The sequence below is a fragment of the Panthera pardus genome, unplaced genomic scaffold (assembly GCF_024362965.1).
Source record: "Panthera pardus isolate Hobbes unplaced genomic scaffold, ASM2436296v1 HiC_scaffold_8, whole genome shotgun sequence".
In the NCBI taxonomy this organism is placed as follows: Eukaryota; Metazoa; Chordata; class Mammalia; order Carnivora; family Felidae; genus Panthera; species Panthera pardus.
The window spans coordinates 95,316,719-95,335,128 of NW_026527013.1; the positions used below are offsets into that span (position 1 = coordinate 95,316,719).

The 18,410-nt window shown below is 35.1% G+C and overlaps 1 protein-coding gene across 5 annotated transcripts in view; it reads right to left on the bottom strand.

The window, feature by feature from the left end:
- Positions 1–5,627: 5,627 nt before the first annotated feature.
- The window catches only part of KRIT1 (KRIT1 ankyrin repeat containing), a 41,327-nt gene continuing 28,544 nt past the window's right edge, over positions 5,628–18,410 (bottom strand). For all 5 annotated transcript variants that reach the window (XM_019443294.2, XM_019443293.2, XM_019443292.2 and 2 more), the window contains 5 exons: positions 14,382–14,548; positions 13,559–13,646; positions 12,775–12,981; positions 6,604–6,720; positions 5,628–6,117 (listed from right to left, as the gene is read on the bottom strand). In XM_019443294.2, coding sequence (XP_019298839.1) covers positions 6,049–6,117; positions 6,604–6,720; positions 12,775–12,981; positions 13,559–13,646; positions 14,382–14,548 — 648 coding nt within the window. In that variant the 3' untranslated portion in view covers positions 5,628–6,048. The remainder of the gene's footprint in view (positions 6,118–6,603; positions 6,721–12,774; positions 12,982–13,558; positions 13,647–14,381; positions 14,549–18,410) is intronic.

Consider the following 18,410-nt stretch of genomic DNA (forward strand, 5'->3'; position numbering starts at 1 on the left):
TCTTTCCTTTGTATTGTGTACATTTAAAAGGCATTTTATTCTATTAAAAAAATACTTTTAAACATTTATTCACTTTTTTGAGAGCCAGAGAGAAAGCGTGAGTGGGGAAGGGGCAGAGAGAGAGAGGGAGACACAGAATCTGAAGCAGACTCCAGGCTCTGAGCTGTCAGCACAGAGCCTGATGCGGGGCTCAAACTCACGAACCACGAGATCATGATCCGAGCTGAAGTCAGCCACTTAACCAACTAAGCCACCCAGGTGCCCCTAAAGGGCATTTTAGACATCTCTTATCTCTTATGATATCCATAAATGAATGTGCTCTGCCACTAAAATATACTAGTCTCTTTTTCTCTGTTGACATTTAGATTTAATATTTAATTTTTGGCCATATGAAATTTATTGAATACAAACTATGCAGGATGGTACCAAGCTATTTTTTTCGCATACTGATGTCCATTTGCCTAATGAGATGCTTTGGAGCTGCTCTACCTTTGCCCGTTTCTCAGTGGAACTCAATACATTTCGTCAAATGATCTCCATTCCTTATATTAGGCAGTATGATACCACTTTCCAGTTGCCCAGGACAGAAAGACGAGATTTATGACTCTTATCTCTTATTTCCCAAACCCAAAAGGTCACTGGGTTTTGTCAAAACATGAATCCACTTCTCCCCACTGTCTTATACTTTCTCACTCAGACCCCTTTTAGCCCTTCTGTACACTGGCCCAGGGTGATCTTGTAACACACCAACCTAAGTTAGTCAAGTCCCAAAGGCTCCAATGGCCCCTCATTAGCAGGGAACACAACATCCTTCAAGATATGGTCCCTTTTTTTTTTTTTTTTTTAAACATCTTCATCTTCCTCTCCTTTATCTGACAAATGTCTGAATACAGAAGCCAGACTGCCAAATTTTGAATTCTGACTCTAGGATGGTTTTTGGCCTTAGACAAGTAACATAACCTCTCCATATACAATTGTCTTCAAAGTTATACAATATATGAAAGTGAAAATATTTACAACACTGTTAGTAAGTTTGACTCCTAAGCTTTTTAGAAGAAAACAAATATCTTGTTATGTTTTTATTATAATCTTACACCATGGTCCTGGTTCATTAATACCCTGAGGCAGACTGCCTAGATATGAATCTGAGCTCCACCGCTTAATATTCTCTTTGGCAAAAGCTACCTAAATTTCTGTTTCTTCATCTGTAAAATGGTAATAACAGTATCTGCTTCAGAGTGACTATTGTAAGGGTTACATTAATTAATATATCTAAAACAACTGCAAGGCACATAGTAGGCACATTTTAAGTATTAGCTATTGTTATTATTTAACTAATGGGTATGTCCCTAATTTCCCATCCATGGTTGGTGCCCTTCCAGCAAATCCTGAATAACCAGTGCTTCCTTCTAACATAGACATTGGTACAATGTATTGCAATCACCTTTCTCACACTCTAAGAAGTCTGAAATATATTTCATTTACCTCCAGCCCCCAGGCCTCTAAGAACTCCTAGCACTTAGCCTTCTTTTGCTTTAGGGCCTTTTCGGTCTGCCTACCTCTGCATTCTGACCTTATGAATACAAACTTTAAATGAGAATCATACCATCACAAGTGGATTTTTGCTGAGAAAGTATTTTTTTGCATGGACTCAAGCCACTTTAATTCCTCCATCAGTTTTCTACACAGCACAGCAAAAACAATTTATATTGTTTCCATTTTCATTTTACTAAAATTATTTTCATTGGAAGTATTTTTTACTAAATAAGTTATAAAGCAAGGGATTGATTCATCAGTTTTTTGCACATATCAAATTCTTGTAATTACAGTTTTTGCTATTGGGTTCCTCAGGATCAAATTTTATTTTATTTTTACATTTATTTTAAGTGTATTATTTATTTTGAGAGAGAGAGAGAGAGAGCAGGGAAGGGGCAGAGAGAGAGAGAGAGGAAGAGAGAGAATCCCAAGCAGGCTCGGCTCTGTCAGCATAAGCCTAATGCAGGGCTTGATCCTTCGACTGTGAGATCATGACCTGAGTTGAAACCAAGAGTCAGTCGCTTAACCAACTGAGTCACTCCGGCACCCTTCAAACTAAATTTTAAATTTTATTGAGGCAATTTATCCATTAAATTTGGTCAAGAACCATGGGCCCCTGGGTGGCTCAGTCGGTTGAGTGTCTGACTCTTGATTTCAGCTCAGGTCATAATCTCATGGTTCATGAGACTGAGCCCCACGTTAGGCTCCAAGATGACAGAGCATAGCCTGTTTGGGATTCTCTCTCTCTCTCCACCCTCTTTTCTATCTGCCCCTCCCCAACTTGTGCTCGCTTTCTCTTTCTCTCTCAAAAGAAATAAACTTTAAAAAAAAAAAACAAACCTGTGGCCAGTTTTACTTTTTTACATATTTCTATCAAGTCTAATTTTTGGGGGGGTCAGTTTTGGTAACTTTAAATCTTACAAGATGTAACGTTCTTTGCCAAGTTTTTTTCCTAATACATTTATCATGTGCAATGTTAACTGTTCTGGTTTTATTTCTACAATGGAAACTCATTTGCTGTAATTTGGATAAACAATTGTTTAAATTTACTTCTTAGCTAAAAATGAGAAAATTGTATCAATTCTCCAGGACCACTCTTGGGGTCAAAACATCTCATCCCATTTCCCTTCTCCCTCATATGTTTCTGTCACTCTCATCCCTCAGATGCGAGCTTAAGCACCACTTGCTCAGGGGTGCCTCTCCTGATCTCTAAGGCTAGATCAAGTTTCCCTTTTTATGCTTACATAATACACTTATTTTTCTTTCATCACACTTACTAGATTTTATAAATATATATTTCCATGAGTATTTATTGTCTCCCTCATTAAAATTTGTTCCCTAAAGGCAGGGGCTTTGTTTTTCTTGGCAATGGATCCCTGGCATATAAAAGGCACTCAAATTTATTGAAAAATGATGAAAAGGAAAAAGGTGTCTTTTATCCCCAGTGCACATATAATGCCTGGCCAATCCTAGGCACTCATTAAAACCTACTTGCATTTCTCCATTATTGGTTATTTCTGGTTTGTTATGGTCTGACAGACAATGATCAGTTTTTCCTCTCAATACCTTATTTGAAAATTGACCTTTTTTTTTTTTTAACGTTTATTTATTTATTTTGAGAGAGACAGAGCACAAGCAGAGGAGGGGCAGAAAGAGGAGAGAGAGAACCCCAAGCAGGCTTCACACTGCCAGCACAGAGCCTGATATGGGGCTTCATCCCATGAACCAAGAGATCACGACCTGAGCTGAAATTAAGAGTCAGACACTTAGCTGACTGAGTCACCCAGGTACCCCTGAAAATTGACTTTCTAATGCTATATATTTTTAAGCCTTTAATAGCCATGGTACGTTAATAGTCTTTCCTTCCCTTCTCTACAAGGCTGCATTACTGTGTAACTCCAGGAGGGCACACTGTATTCTATGGGGCAGGGAGCTGTTTGATGTAGTAGCATTGCATCCTCACCTCCCTCTGTGAAAGGAGGAGCATTCAGCTAACTCCTAGTTAAAGTTGGTTATAAGAGCAGTTCTAAACCGTAGCTGTATATCAAAATCACACTGGATACTTTACCAACAGAAATCCTTGAACCCCACCCTAGATTTATTGAGTCATAATGTATTGAAACTCCTCACGTGACTGCAGTGTCAGGATTAGGAAACACTGGGTTGGAGCACAGGATAAGTGTGGGAAAAGTGGTTACACATTAATTTGGATAGGAACATTAGTGACCATGTAATTAAGGGCCCTGCATTCAATACTGAGGACATGGAATTTAATTGTAATGTAGTAAGGAACCATGAAAAGCTTTCAGAGGGTAATGAAATGATCAGATCCATAAGAAAGGTCAACTTGGCACCAGTGTGGCAGATAAGTGGGCAGAGTGTACAGCCTCAGCCAGGGGAGGCAAGGGAGGAAGTAACACCAAACCTAGGAACAGGTGGGAAGGACTTCAACTAAGGCGGATGCAGGGCAACTAGAGAGGAAGGAAACGGGAAAGGACTCATAAGAAATTTGACAAGATTTGATAAGTGGAATGTCGAGGGTAATAAAGGAGAGAGAAGTTGAAGACCACTCCAAGATTTCCAGGATAAGCAACTGGCTGCAATTTGATGGTGCCACTAACCAAACAGAATACAAGTGGAAGGATAGAATTGAGCAAGTAAACAAATTCGGTTTCCAGCTGTGATGAAATAGACGTTCTTTTTGTAGGCCATTTAGGTGGAGTTAGAACAGCAAGAAATTGGAAATTAAGATTCAGAGTTCAGAAGAGAATCTGAGGCTGAAATATTAGGTTTGGGAGTCAACAGTTGAGGCCACTGGAAGGTATGAAACTGAACAGAGCACTGTCTATGTAGAATCAAAAGTATTTAGCATAGAATTAGAGATAAAGCAGGCTTTCTCATTCAATTTACTTAATCATATATAATTTTAATAAGGCTCAGACAGAGCACCATTAGAAATAAACAGAAATTGATGTGAAGGTTAAATTCTGATATATAAAATTTATCTGCAATCTTTAGGACATCTTCAAATATGACTATTGTATCTCTGAACTTACCTGCAACATATCAGTCTAGGGGCGCCTGGGTGGCCCATCAGTTGAGTGTCTGACTTCAGCTCAGGTCATGAGCTCATGGTTCGGTTCATATGTTCAAGCCCTGCATTGGGCCCTGTGCAGACATCTCAGAGCCTGGAGCCTGCTTCGAATTCTGTCTCTCTCTCTCTGCCCCTCCCCTGCTTGCACTTTGTCTCTCTCTCAAAAATGAACATTAAAAAATTTAAAAAAAAATTTAAGAACATATCCATCTACTGGCTCAGAAAGACCAGTTTCTAAGCTTATTAAATAGCATCATAATTCAGTGAGCTCCTCATCTATGATATCAGTACTCCCCTAAATGAAACAGATATTTGGTGATCTACTTTGATAAAGGCAATATAATTCATCAGGCTAAATCATAAAAATACAACATGTACATAATAAATGCAACTACTGATATCCAGAGACTGTCACTTACTCTGTGTGTCTACGTATGAGTACTTATGTGCCAGGCACTTTTGTGTAATTTACTTTAATAATCCAAATTTATTACTGCATCTGGAATCATTTCAACAGAAAAAAACCCCAAAACTTAAGACTCCTAGGTCCTGTTACTTCTAGAGAGTGAATGAACTTGTATATACTGAGTCCCAGCAATCTTTGTTTAAAGAAGCATCAGGTTAATTTTGATGCAGGGGATTCAAGAACTATACTTTGAGAAATACTAGCTTATACTAGTTACACATTTTTTTTTTTTTTAATTTTTTTTATTTTTGGGACAGAGAGAGACAGAGCATGAACGGGGGAGGGGCAGAGAGAGAGGGAGACACAGAATCAGAAACAGGCTCCAGGCTCCGAGCCATCAGCCCAGAGCCTGACGCGGGGCTCGAACTCACGGACCGCGAGATCGTGACCTGGCTGAAGTCGGACGCTTAACCGACTGCGCCACCCAGGCGCCCCCAGTACTAGTTACACATTTTAACTAAGAATTTTAAAAACATACTGAGAGATGTTCATAGATTACAGAAAAATGTTTGAAATAACAGTGTTATGTGGTTTAAGTAGAAAATATATTTTCTTTATTCAAATATGTTGAGTTTCAGTATATTCTGAAATGACACACAAAGTTATACCAAAGCTATATTTTAATTTCATTACATCCCACTCCAAATTCTTTACCATTTACCAAAAATAACTTTTTATAAAGCTTACTATTTTGTCCATTATTATACAGATGATCAATCTACATATTTTTATGTGTTTCTCTCAAAAATTAGAATAGCTTATGAGGATATTATACAAAACTAATTGGTATATTACACACCAAACGTAAGTACAGATTCTGTACAATGTAGTAGTATACATTCATATATTACAAGAGACTAAGTGCCTTGTTAAAAGTGATAGTTTAAGAAATCTTTCATGGAAAAAATCTGCATTACAAAATGTGGTAGTTTAAGTATCAGCTGCTTTCCTCTCATGAATTTCTTTCGGTGGGCATTAACTGTCCATTTAGCTTCATTAATAGTTTTACCACAAGGCCAGCCTATAAAGTAAAATATATGTCAACAGTAAATGTGAAACATGTAAAGATGTGTAAATGACATACATGGCAGCGAGCAGTTCCCTATCTATCTGAAAAGAAATTTTCTTATTAGAGGAAGTTTATCAAGAATAGAGGGGGTACTAAGGCTTTGAAGGATGCAACTAGTGGCTCAGATAGAATACTTATCAAGAGGGAAGGATTACCTGACAGACACCTGGATAAAAGAGATAGGGAATACTAACTAGAATTAAAAGAAACGCCAGAAAACAGAGTTTCATTGTTATAAAACTAAATAAATTATTCAGATAAGTTTCTGGCTTATTTGCTTAGGAAAGGCCTGCCTTTTATCCTTGGTCTTAAATATCTTAATTTCACATAATATCAAAGGTTTTCCTTGAAGTAAAATGGATTGTCACTTAAAAAAAAGAATCTTTACTAATACAATAGTTCATTGTTAGAAGTCCAGAGCAACTGATAAGTACTTACCTGTTTTGTGTGTACTATAAAGCTCATTTTATTTTCCATACTATGGATCTGAAAACATGCATCAGCATCTCCCAATTGCCACATAAAACAACCATACTTAAGACTGATGAGTAAAGCCTGCAATATAATTAGAAATTGTTATATTGAAATGTATGTTAAAAACAACACCTATCTTCTCTTATTATCTACAATGATCTAGTCATGTCCAAACATAATGGTTTTGAATGTTACAATAAATTGTATTCAAAGTTCCCTCAATAACCTTACAGAGCCTCAAGTACAGAACCACACAGAATCTGGTAGACTCTTAGGAGACTGCCTTCAGCAATGGTATCTTTTGTATCACACTGACAAACATTTTAAAGATGCCCATTCTGTGGTATGTATACACACACACACACACACACACACACACACACACACACACACGAATAATATTCAGCCATCAGAAAGAAGAAAATAATGCCATTTTTAACAACATGGATAGACCTTGAGGGCATTATGTTAAGTGAAATAAGTCAGAAAAAGACTAAAGAGGATATCGCTTACATGTGGAGTCTAAAGAAGCTGAACTCGTAGAAACAGAGAGAAACAGAATGGTGGCTACCAGAGGCTGGGGGACAGCCAACATGAGATGTCGGCCATGAAGTACAAACTTTCAGGTATAAGATGAGTAATTTCTGGGGATCTAATGTACACCATGGTGACTATAGTTAATAATACTATATTATATAGTTCATGTTACTATATTATATAGTTCATGTTACTGAGAGAGTAGATCTTAAGTGTTCTCATCACAAAAAGAAAATGGCAATTATGTAACATGGTGGAGGTATTAGCTAATGCTATGGTATTAATCATTTTGCAATACATATCAAATCAACCCATTGTACACCTTAAACTTATACAATGTTATGTCAATTATGTCTCAGTAAAGTTGAGAAGATGCCTATTCTCTCAGTGACTTTCAAGAAAATTAAATGTACAAGTTTTTACTTTCCGCACGTTAAAAAAAAATCCCTTTCACTTTATTCAGTACCTTTTGAATATTCACATAGTACTTTCAGATCTGAAATTTATGTAATGAGGTAACAGGTTGACTTAAGCAATTCCATCTCACTGAAAATAAGTATGGTGATATATTTATGGTAAAAATAAGCATAATTTTAATAATTAATATAGCCTTCATAAATTCATCAAATTATTTAATGCCTGAAATTCTGTCTCTCTCTGCCCCCCACTCAAAATAAATAAATAAATTTTCAAAAAAAAAAAAAACTATTAAAAAAACCCTATTCCTACACTTTCCTAACAAAAAACTTAAATTTAAATAAGCATTCAATATACTTTTTTGATTATTTTAAAATGAATTTCTCCTAGCAACTTGCATTTTCTTGCCCTAAAAATATATTATTTATATAAACATATACAAAGAAAGTGTTTGTGCATCCTTTAAAATACACGTTTAAAAACATTTGCTTTCAGGGGCACTTGGGTGGCTCAGTTGGATAAGCGTCAGACTTGAGCTCAGGTTTGTGAGTTTGAACCCTGGCATCGGGTTTGATGCTGTCAGCGCAGAACCTGCTTTGATCTTCTGTCCCCATCTCTCTGCCCCTCCCTCCCTCCCTCCCTCCCTCTCTCTCTCTGCTCCTCCCCTGCTCACATTCTTTCTCTCAAAAATAAATAAAGCATAAAAAAATTGCTTTCTATGACTAGCAGTTCTTAAAATGTTGATAAAATGTTTATTTTTATTTATTTTGAGAGAGAGAGAAAGTGCATGCACAAGCAGGGGAGGGGCAGAGAGAGAGAGAGAGAAAGAATCCCAAGCTGGTTGGGTGCTCAGCACAGAGCCTGAGGTGGGGCTTGATCTTACAACCATAAGATCATGACCTGAACTGAAACCCAGAGTAAGATGCTCAAATGACTGAGCCACCCTGGCCCCCTTATTACAGGTAATTAATGTTATGTGAAAAGGATGTGGTTTTAGGGCATTTTAAAAAATAATTTTCATACTTCTTGAAGTTTATTTATTAATTATGAGAGACAGAGAGACAGAGAGCAAGTGTGGGGTGGGGGGCAGAGAAAGGGAGAAGCATAATCCCAAGCAGGCTCTGTGCTGTCCGCGCAGAGCTTGACATGGGGCTTGGACTCACAAACCATGAGATCAGGACCTGAGCCAAAATCAAGAATCTGGTGCTGGGATGCCTAGGTGGCTTGGTCGGTTGAGCATCCAACTTCAGCTCAGGTCATGATCTCGCAGTTCACAAGTCTGAGCTCCTCACGGGGCTCTGTGCTAACAGCTCAGAGCTTGGAACCTGCTTCAGATCCTGTGTCACCCTCTTTCTCTGCCCTCCCCCCTCCCCCACCTTGCTCGCGCTCTCTCTCTAAAATAAACATTAACAAAAACTAAAAAAAAAAAAAAAAGTCCAGTGCTTAACAGACTGAGCTACCCAGGCACACCAAGAACCTCACTTTAAAAATGCCCTAAACTGGGGCATTGGGTGGCTCAGTTGGTTAAGTGTCCGACTCCTGGTTTTGGCTAGGATCATGATCTCCCATGCGTGGGTTTGAGCTCCCGCCCCACATAGGGGTCTGTGCTGATAGTGCAGAGCCTGCTTGGGATTCTCTCTCTCCCCCCTCCCTTGCTTGTGTTCTCTCTTTCTCTCTCTCTCAAAATAAATAAATAAGCTTAAAAAAAAAGTGAGGTTCTTAAATGAAACAGTACAATTAATTTACATGAGTGTATATTATGTATAATGGGAAACTAAGAACATCTTCTTTAAAATTAGCCACCTGTATTTATATTGTAAAATATAACTTTATGGATATGATATGCTAAAATAGCTATTTACCAACATTTGAGTCAAGATATCGTAATACCTTACATTGTCTATTTTTTAGATCAGTTGCTTGAAATTTGTTTAATCAAGAAGCAAAAAATAGTCCATTAATATGGTCTCAAAACAGTTTAATATATAGAAAAAAATACATCTGTAGTATAAGTCCTCAATTATATGGGGGCTAAATTACTAACAAAAATACTGGGGTTGTACATTAAAAATAAAGGTTTTGTTGCTATGCACAAAGGAAGAGATTGAGAAACCCACAATAATGAAAGCAGCTCAATGGAACTGAAAAGTCAGAGTCCATATGGTAGCTTTGAGAGATACAGTGTACTCTAGAAGGAAAAAGTAGTTCTCTTTACGAGATAAAACCTACAAAGGGTCAAGTTGTTTAGTGAGGGAAATCAAAAGGCACAAGAGAAAATGTCAGGAATAGTTGAGCGCAGAAAAGGGAAAACCACAGAAGTGACAAGTAGCAAATAGCCAGCCAGTGGACAGGAGAAACAGTGATGTTGATAACTGATCAGGAAGAATGACACTATGTGGATATCTAAATAACCAGTTTTATTTCAGAAGGGCATTCATTATGGCCAACATAAACTGACATCAGCAAAGGGTATCTATTGCTTGGGTGTGGCAATAGTACTATTATGGTTAAAGATATATCAACAAGCACAGTTAGTTATGAAACAGAAATACATTCACTATAGTAAAACAATGATTCACAACACAGTGTGTTATATATTCAATAGTGTCTACATTTTATGTAAGTATGCTCTCATGAGCATATGAAATTGGCTGAGTTATACTCCCTAATGGAAAACTCTCTTATTTCAAAGAGAAACAAGATATAGAAGGTAGAAGTAATTGATATAAAAAACACAGCTGTATTCTATGGGTTTTCATGAGAATTAATCTCTGAAGCTACTGTATCCCAAGCAGAGTTTTAATGTAAATGAAGGTATTTTTGCAAATGAAGCTGTTTATTCTAAACTTGTCAAATTCAACCCTAGCATATCTTGATGACTCTAACACAACTGAGGACAAGCTGCCTGCTCCCACCTTTGATGATTAGAAAATATAATCATCTTAAAGCTTTCATAGGTGCTGTAAATTTATCAGTGGTTTACAGAACACAAGGTAATGATCAGGTGGACAGAAAACATCATTACTCTTTGGTTTAATCACCCAAGGACAGCATTTTAATTTATATTTCTAGAAATCGAACATCTTATCCTAAAAAAGGCAGACTATTCACTAATAACATTGTTATCATCCTCTGCCTCCAATTGCTATCTCACTTACTCAATTCCTGGACCATAGTATTATTCATGTGAAATGTTATAATGCTGAACCATCATTTAGGAACTAAATAAAACATTTTATGGTTGCCTAAACCTGGAATGCTGCCAAGGCAAATATAAACTATAGCTTAGAGAAAAGGCTCAGCATCACACCCACAGCGTCACCATTCAGTTTGGTAAAGGATTTGTAAATGTTGTATAAAATGCTCTGAAATAGCAGAGGAGAAATTTATTGAAATGGTGAGGGGAGTTTCTCCTTTGATTTCCTTTAATAAACTTGGTACAAAAGAAATAGAAAACTGGTTACAAACTAATTAGAAGCAGGCTATTTTTTGTGAGTAAAGTAGCTTAAAAAGAAAATGATAATAAGCAAATGATCCAAAAGCAAGCTGACATCTGAGGCTTCAAAAAAAATCAAGTTCTAGATAAGCTACTGAATTCAGTCCCTATTCAGCCCTATGTCCGTACATATTCTCTACCTCCATTCACGGGCATATCTAACAGCATGGTAAAAATAGCTGTTGCCCATAAGGATGATCCTGAGTTATCATGAAGTGACTAAACTACTTTCAGAAGTTATGTGATTACAAAGTAAGGGTTATAAAAATGGTGAAAATAAAAATTAGGTTTATGATAAAATTTCCTAACCTAAAATGACTTTTCTAATTTTTTTTAAAATGTATGTTTATTTTTGAGAGAGAGAAAGAGAGAGACCAAGTGCAAGCAGGGGAGAAAGGGAGGCAGAGAGAGAGGGAGACACAGAATCCGAAGCAGGATCTGGGCTCCGAGCTCCCAGCTATCAGCTCAGAGCCCAATGTGGGGCTCAAATTCACGAACCGTGAGATCATGACTTGAGTTGAAGTCGGACGCTTACCCAACTGAACCACCCAGGTACCCCTAAAATACCTTTTCTAATGTATAAGCTTAGTTATTACTTTAACAGACCTGAAATGGTCTATTCTTAAACAAATCTGAATGAACAAAATAAATTTGATTTTTATTAGCTATTAAAGCTAGAAAGCTGTTCATCCAGATAAATGTGTTAAATATGCTAAAAATGATTCATAATTCCATATTTTATATATAACAACTTTGATTAGAAAAAGGAATATAATATAGTAACAAGCCTCTGATGGGAAAGGTCTGAATCCCTTCCATACTTCATCTTGCCTGTTCCCCAAAAGGCTCCTATAACTAATTCTGCTTTTCAAAGTGAATCCCTTGTGACAGGTATTACATTTTTCTTTTTTCTAATGTTTATTTATTTATTTTGAGAGACAAAGAGCATGTGCAAACACAGGGGAGGGGCAGAGAGAGAGGGAGACAGGAAATCCCAAGCAGGTTTCGTGCTGTCAGTACAGAGTCCAACACCAGCCCAATCTCACAAAACATGAGATCATGACCTGAGCCAAAATCAAGAGTCATATGCTTAACCGACTGAGCACCCCAATATATTTTTCTTTTTTTAACCTGTATTTTTTCATTTAAACTTAATTGATTTTTAAAATAGGTAATATAATCACAGTTAAAAAATTTTTAAGTTGCAAAATGGTACTTAGTAAAGTTTCCCTTCTACTCTTGTTTCCAGTTACCTGGTTGCCTTCTCTAAAGGCTTCATGAAACCTTTTATTCATACACAAGCAATATGTATTCATGTAAATATGGTCTTGACTTCCCCTCGTTTTTACACAAATAACAGCATATTACATATGGTCCACCAATGTACTTTTTCACTAAATATATCTTGGAAATCATTCTCTACATTCTTCATTCTTTTATATGGCTGCACAGTATTTCAATGTAGAAATGTACTATGATTAATACATTACATAATTATAGAATACAATTAATGTTAATAATTAACACTTTGTTGACAATCATTTACTTTTCATCCCTCTTCCTTTGCTATTATAAATAAAATTGCAATGAATACTTTTATATATGTCATTTCTAGATTTTTCAGGTATGCTGGTACAATTTTTTTAAGACATTGGTCAAAAACAGCTGTAAAGCTGAAAATCTACCTTAGTTTCCATGTTGAGAAGATGAAGTCCTTTTATATTCACTCCTACATACACAGGGATGACTTTATGATTGCTGGGGCTTGCCTTTGTAAATATCTGTCCTGTGAAAAAAGCTGCTCCATATGTAGGAATTTCCCAACAATTCTGTAAGAACATGCGCTGAAGATGATGCATTTCTTTACTGACACCCTCACTTGTACTAAGATTCTAAAAACAAATAAGGTAAAATAAAAGAGATGTGAAAAGAGAACACACTTTTGATAATCCCAGTAGGTCAACTAAGCAGTTTCTAAAATCGTGGCTGCCCCCAGAGAAGAATAAAATTGTGTGAACTATCCCAAGAGCAGTTCTTAATACTTCAAAAAAGAAAGAAATATCAAAGTATAAAAATAGTGCTTGTCTATTCTATTAGGTTTTAAGTGTTTCATGGACAAGGATAGTGTATAATTTCATGGTGTGTGAGGTGTGTGTTTAATCTCTAGTTCTTACCACAGTATCCAGCATATAGAACATGGTGTGTGAGGTGTGTGTGTGTGTGTGTGTGTGTGTGTTTAATCTCTATTCCTTACCACAGTATCCAGCATATAGAAGGTATTCAGTAAAAGATTCCACATTATTAAAAATAAAAATATGCTACTTTCAGTTTCATGTGAACTAGAAGATGAATTTTTAATTTCAGTACTATAAATTTAATGTAACTACATTTAAAACATATTACACGATTTAATTTACAAAATTTCAACTAGGGTATAAAATGTCTTTTTATTTCTGTTAAACAGCTTACCTTATATTCATGAAGTATTCGGTTTGTCCAGTGAGGTGCCTTACTTTTCAATTTGGTAATAGGTACAATGGATTTTAGGTTTTCTTCACTGTAAGCAAACAGGCCAACATGCTTTAAATAAATCATCTTTAGTAGCTAAAGTACATAACTCACTCAGAAACAAATTGCTTTAAATAACATGATTTTTTTTAAGTAACATGATTTTTGAGCTGAAAAATATATATTGTAAAATATTAGAGAACTCTAAAAATTTTAAGCAAAAGCCACAATCCTAACATTCTCATTTAAGAGAATGTTTCTTCTTTCAATAACCACAAAATACTTTTGAAAATTGAAAACTACAATAAACAAACTTCAGTGTTTAAAACCTCAGCGTTTTTTCTCAAAAACTGAAATCTGCCTTATGACATTTTCTACTACTTATCAAGTCAGGTTTTAATGAACTTATATTTAAACATATAATAAAGATAAGTTAAAGAAAAAATATAAGGTATATCAAGGGGTGCCCGTCAGTAGAGCATGTGACTCTTGATGTCAGAGTTGTGGGTTTGAGCCCCATGTTGGGTGTAGAGATTACTTAAAAAAATAAAATCTTTAAAAAAAAAAAAAGGTGTATCAAACCAGAGTCAAACGTAAGAAAAATAATTTTGGAGAGAATATAACTTTAAGAATGCTTTACCATTTTTTCCCTTCATTTCATGCCTCCTCATATCCTCTAGTTCCAAACCAAAGTATAAATATTTCTTAACAACATTTTTAAACTTTCTTGGTTAAATAGAATCTTGAACATAGCACAAGACCACATACTGTATTAAATACTTACTTTAGGAAACCTTGCTTGTGTTTCTTACTCTCATAATTTCCATAAACTATTTGCAACAGTAGACTTGCCAATGTTATCAGTTTAGTGTCAGGAGCTGTATAAAAGCCCTTTAATAAATTATATCTGGCTTCATCAAAGAGGATAAGAATAGCTAGTGGGTCTTCAATCTTAAAAGAAAAAGCAGAATTTGGTTATTGGGCTACAATTTCCTGTTAGAAATATACAACTTGTCACTGTCTAATATGGAAAAACAAACGCTACATATTTGTATATAAATGAGCTGTTATTTAGAGCAGGGGTTGACAAATTTTTCCTGTTAAGGGCCAGAGAGTAATATTTGAAGCTTTATGAGTCACATAGTCTCTCTGAGCACAAAAGCATCCATAGACAATACAGTAACAAACAGGTCTGTGATGGTGTTGTAATAACACTTTACATATGGGTACCAAAATTTGGTACCCATAAAATTTTCACATGACATGATATATTATCCTTTTGAATTTTTTCAAACTTTAATACCTTACCAAATATATAAAAATAAACAGCAGGTCAGATACAGCAATAGGCTATAGTTTGTTAACCTCTGATTTACAGTCTAATAAAAGATTATCATTAGTTTATGGATATGGATAATTTCTACCACAATTTTACCTAAATCAATTATATTCCTCAAACATTATTCTACATGTTTCATATGATATAGTAGTGAACCTCAAGGAAAATACAAGAAAGTGTATTAATTCCTAGAAGTGTACATGTAGTTTTAAAAAATTTTATTTTAAAACATTTTTTATTTCATTTGACTAAAACTACTTGGTACTTCCAAATAACACTAAAGGAGAGCAGAAGATTTTTCCCTAAGTTTCAAAAACGTCATGAAGTTTCACTTTATCAAGTAGGATTAACAAAGATTGAAAAAAGCTAGCCTATAGAATATACCTATGCTTAGAAATAGTCACCAATTTTAGAGTTTCTGAATGAATACTTAAAGGATTTCCAAATATAATTCAAAGTGATCTCAATTCCCTGTGGTAAAAATTACTTTTGTCTTACTAACTAAAATAATATCCTATAATGCTCTATATAATATTAAAAACCTAAAAGAGAATTTCACGGGGAAAAAAGGTGGGAGGAGTGTTCTAGATTAAAAGTGACTAAAGAGATAACAACCAAATAGAAATTATGAACCTTGACTAGATCCTACATATGGGGGCTATAAAAAAAAGACTTTTAAACAATTGGGGAAAATCTGAATATGGATCACATATCAGACATTATTATGGAAATATTAATTTTTCTAGGTTGAAAATGGTTGAAAAAGGTTCATATGTCCTTAGGAGATATATGTAAAATATGTAGGGATTAAGTGCTATGATGTCTGCAACACACTTTTAAATGGTTCATAAAGAAAAAATAGAGAAGATGAAGGAAATAAAGCAAAATATTAGCCATTAGTGAATTTAATGAATTTTATTACCTTTTCAACTTTCCTATGGGCTTTAATTTCTCAAAATTAACAGTGAATTTAAAGAGTTTGAGTAGTTAAGCGTTATAATTCCTAACAGTGTATTTAGTGAGCATTAGTCAACAATTATTCTTTACTAATGAAATCAGGCCATTTTCATCCTAAAGGAATAATGCAACCAATAAATGTAATTCTTCCATTTTTCAGACAGTACAAATTGGAATTTCTTAATTACATAATGAAAGAACACAACTATCTTATCAGATGATCATTATATTCTGATTTGTCTTAAGGTACTTACTAAACTTTGCTTCTTTTTCACCTGAGTTCACTTTATATTCTTTATAATAATGCAATTAATTTATCATCCAAGTTTTATCGTTATTGCTCTTTTTCTCCACCAATCAACTTTTAAAATATTACTTAGGTGGAGAAGGAAGATAGACTGAGTATACTTAAATTACTTGCAGACTTTATGGACCTAATATTTTTTTTAACTGTGCTAAAATACACATAACAAAAAATATTTTAACCATTTTAAGTGTATAATTCAGTGACATTAATTACATTCACAATGTTGTACAAATATCACTATTTACACAACTTTTTCATCATTCAGAAACCCTTAACCACTAAGCAGTAACTCCACACTCTCTCTAACACCTGTAGTGACCACTAATTTACTTCATGAATTTTCTTATTCTAGATACTTAGTGTAAGTAGAATCATATAATATTTGTGCTCTTCTTGCATCTGGCTTGGCTTATTTCACTTAGCATAATGTTCTCAAGGTTTATCCATGTCATGGCATGTATCAGAACTTCATTTCTTTTTATGGCTGAATAATATTCCATTTTATGTGTATACCACGTTTTGTTTATCCATTCATCTCTTGATGGAAACTTAGTTTGTTTCCACCATTTCGGTTATTGTGACTAATGCTACTTTGAACACTGGCATATAGATATGTTTAAGTTCCTATTTTTAAATCTTCAGGTATATATCAAAGAGTGGAACTACTGGATCATATGGTAATTGTGTTTAGTTTTTCTGAGAACCGCTATTGTTTTCCACAGCAGCTATTCCATTTTACATTCCTACCTGCAATGTATAAGGATGACAAATTCTTTGTAACTTTACCAAAATTCATTATTTTCTTTTTTTTAATTAAAATAGCCATCCTAGGAGGTGTGAAGTAGATTCTCATTGTGTTTTGATGTACATTTCCCTAATGACCATTGACGTTGAGCATCTTTTCACAAGTTTCTTAGTCATTTGTGTATCTTCACTGGAGAAATCAAGTCTTTTGCCCATTTTAACTGGGTTGTCTTTTTGTTGTTGAGTTGTAGCTCCCATTCTGTAAATAGTCTTTTCACTTTCTTGATAATATCCTTTTATGCACAAATGTTTTTAATTTTGAAGTCCAATTTATGTATACTTTCTTTTGTTGCTCACAGTTTTGGTGTCCTATTTAAAAATCCATTGCCAGGGGCACCTGAGTAGCTGTCAGTTGAGTGTCTAACCCTTGGTTTCGACTGAGGTCATGATCTCACAATTTTTGAGTTCAAGCCCCATGTCAGGCCCACACCATGGAGCTTGCTTGGGATTCTCTCTCCCTCTCTGTCACCCTCCCCCTGCACATTCTCTCTCACTCTCAAAATAAATGAGTAAGCTTAAAAAAAAAATCCATTGCCAAATCTAAGGTCATGAAGGTTCATCTGTTGGTTTGCTTCTAAGAGCTTTATGGTTTTTAGCTCTTACATTTAGGTTGTTGATCCAGTGAGTTAACTTTTATATATGGTGTGATTCAGGGTCCAATTTCATACTTTTGCACCATCTGTTGAAAAGACCACTCTTTTTTCATTGGCACCCTTGTCAAAAATCAGCTGACTATAGATTTTGGTTATAGATGTATTGGGTTTATTTCTGTACTCTCGTTTCTAATCCATTGGCCTATATAATTGTCCCTAATTACTGTGGCTTTTGTAGTAAGTTTTGAAATTGGAAGTGTGAATCCCTCGACTCTATTCTTTTTTCAAGGTTGCTTTAGCTATTCAAGGCCCTGTGTAATTACACATGAATTTAAGGATTGCCTTTTCCACTTCTACAAAAAGGCTTTTGGAATTTTTTTTTAGATAATGTGGTAAATCAGTACATGCTTGGCTAGTGTGGACATCTTAACAATATTAAATCTTCCTACCCTTAACACAGATGTCTTTCCAGTTACACAGATCTTTAGTTTTTTTCAGTATGTTTTATAGTTCTGAGTGTACAAGTCTTGCACCTCTTTTGTTAAATTTATTCCTAGCATTTTCTTTAAGATGCTATTTTAATTAATTTCTTAATTTCCTTTTTTGGTTGTTCATTGATGTATGTAGAAACCACTGATTCTTGTGTGTTAAGCTTGTAACTTGCACATTGTTGAATCTATTTATTACCCCTAATAGCTTTTTTGTGGATCCTCTATATAGGATCATGTCATTTGCGAATAGTTTTATTTTTTTCCTTTCCAGTATGGATGCTTTTTATTTTTTTCCCCTTCCTTCCTTCCTTCCTTCCTTCCT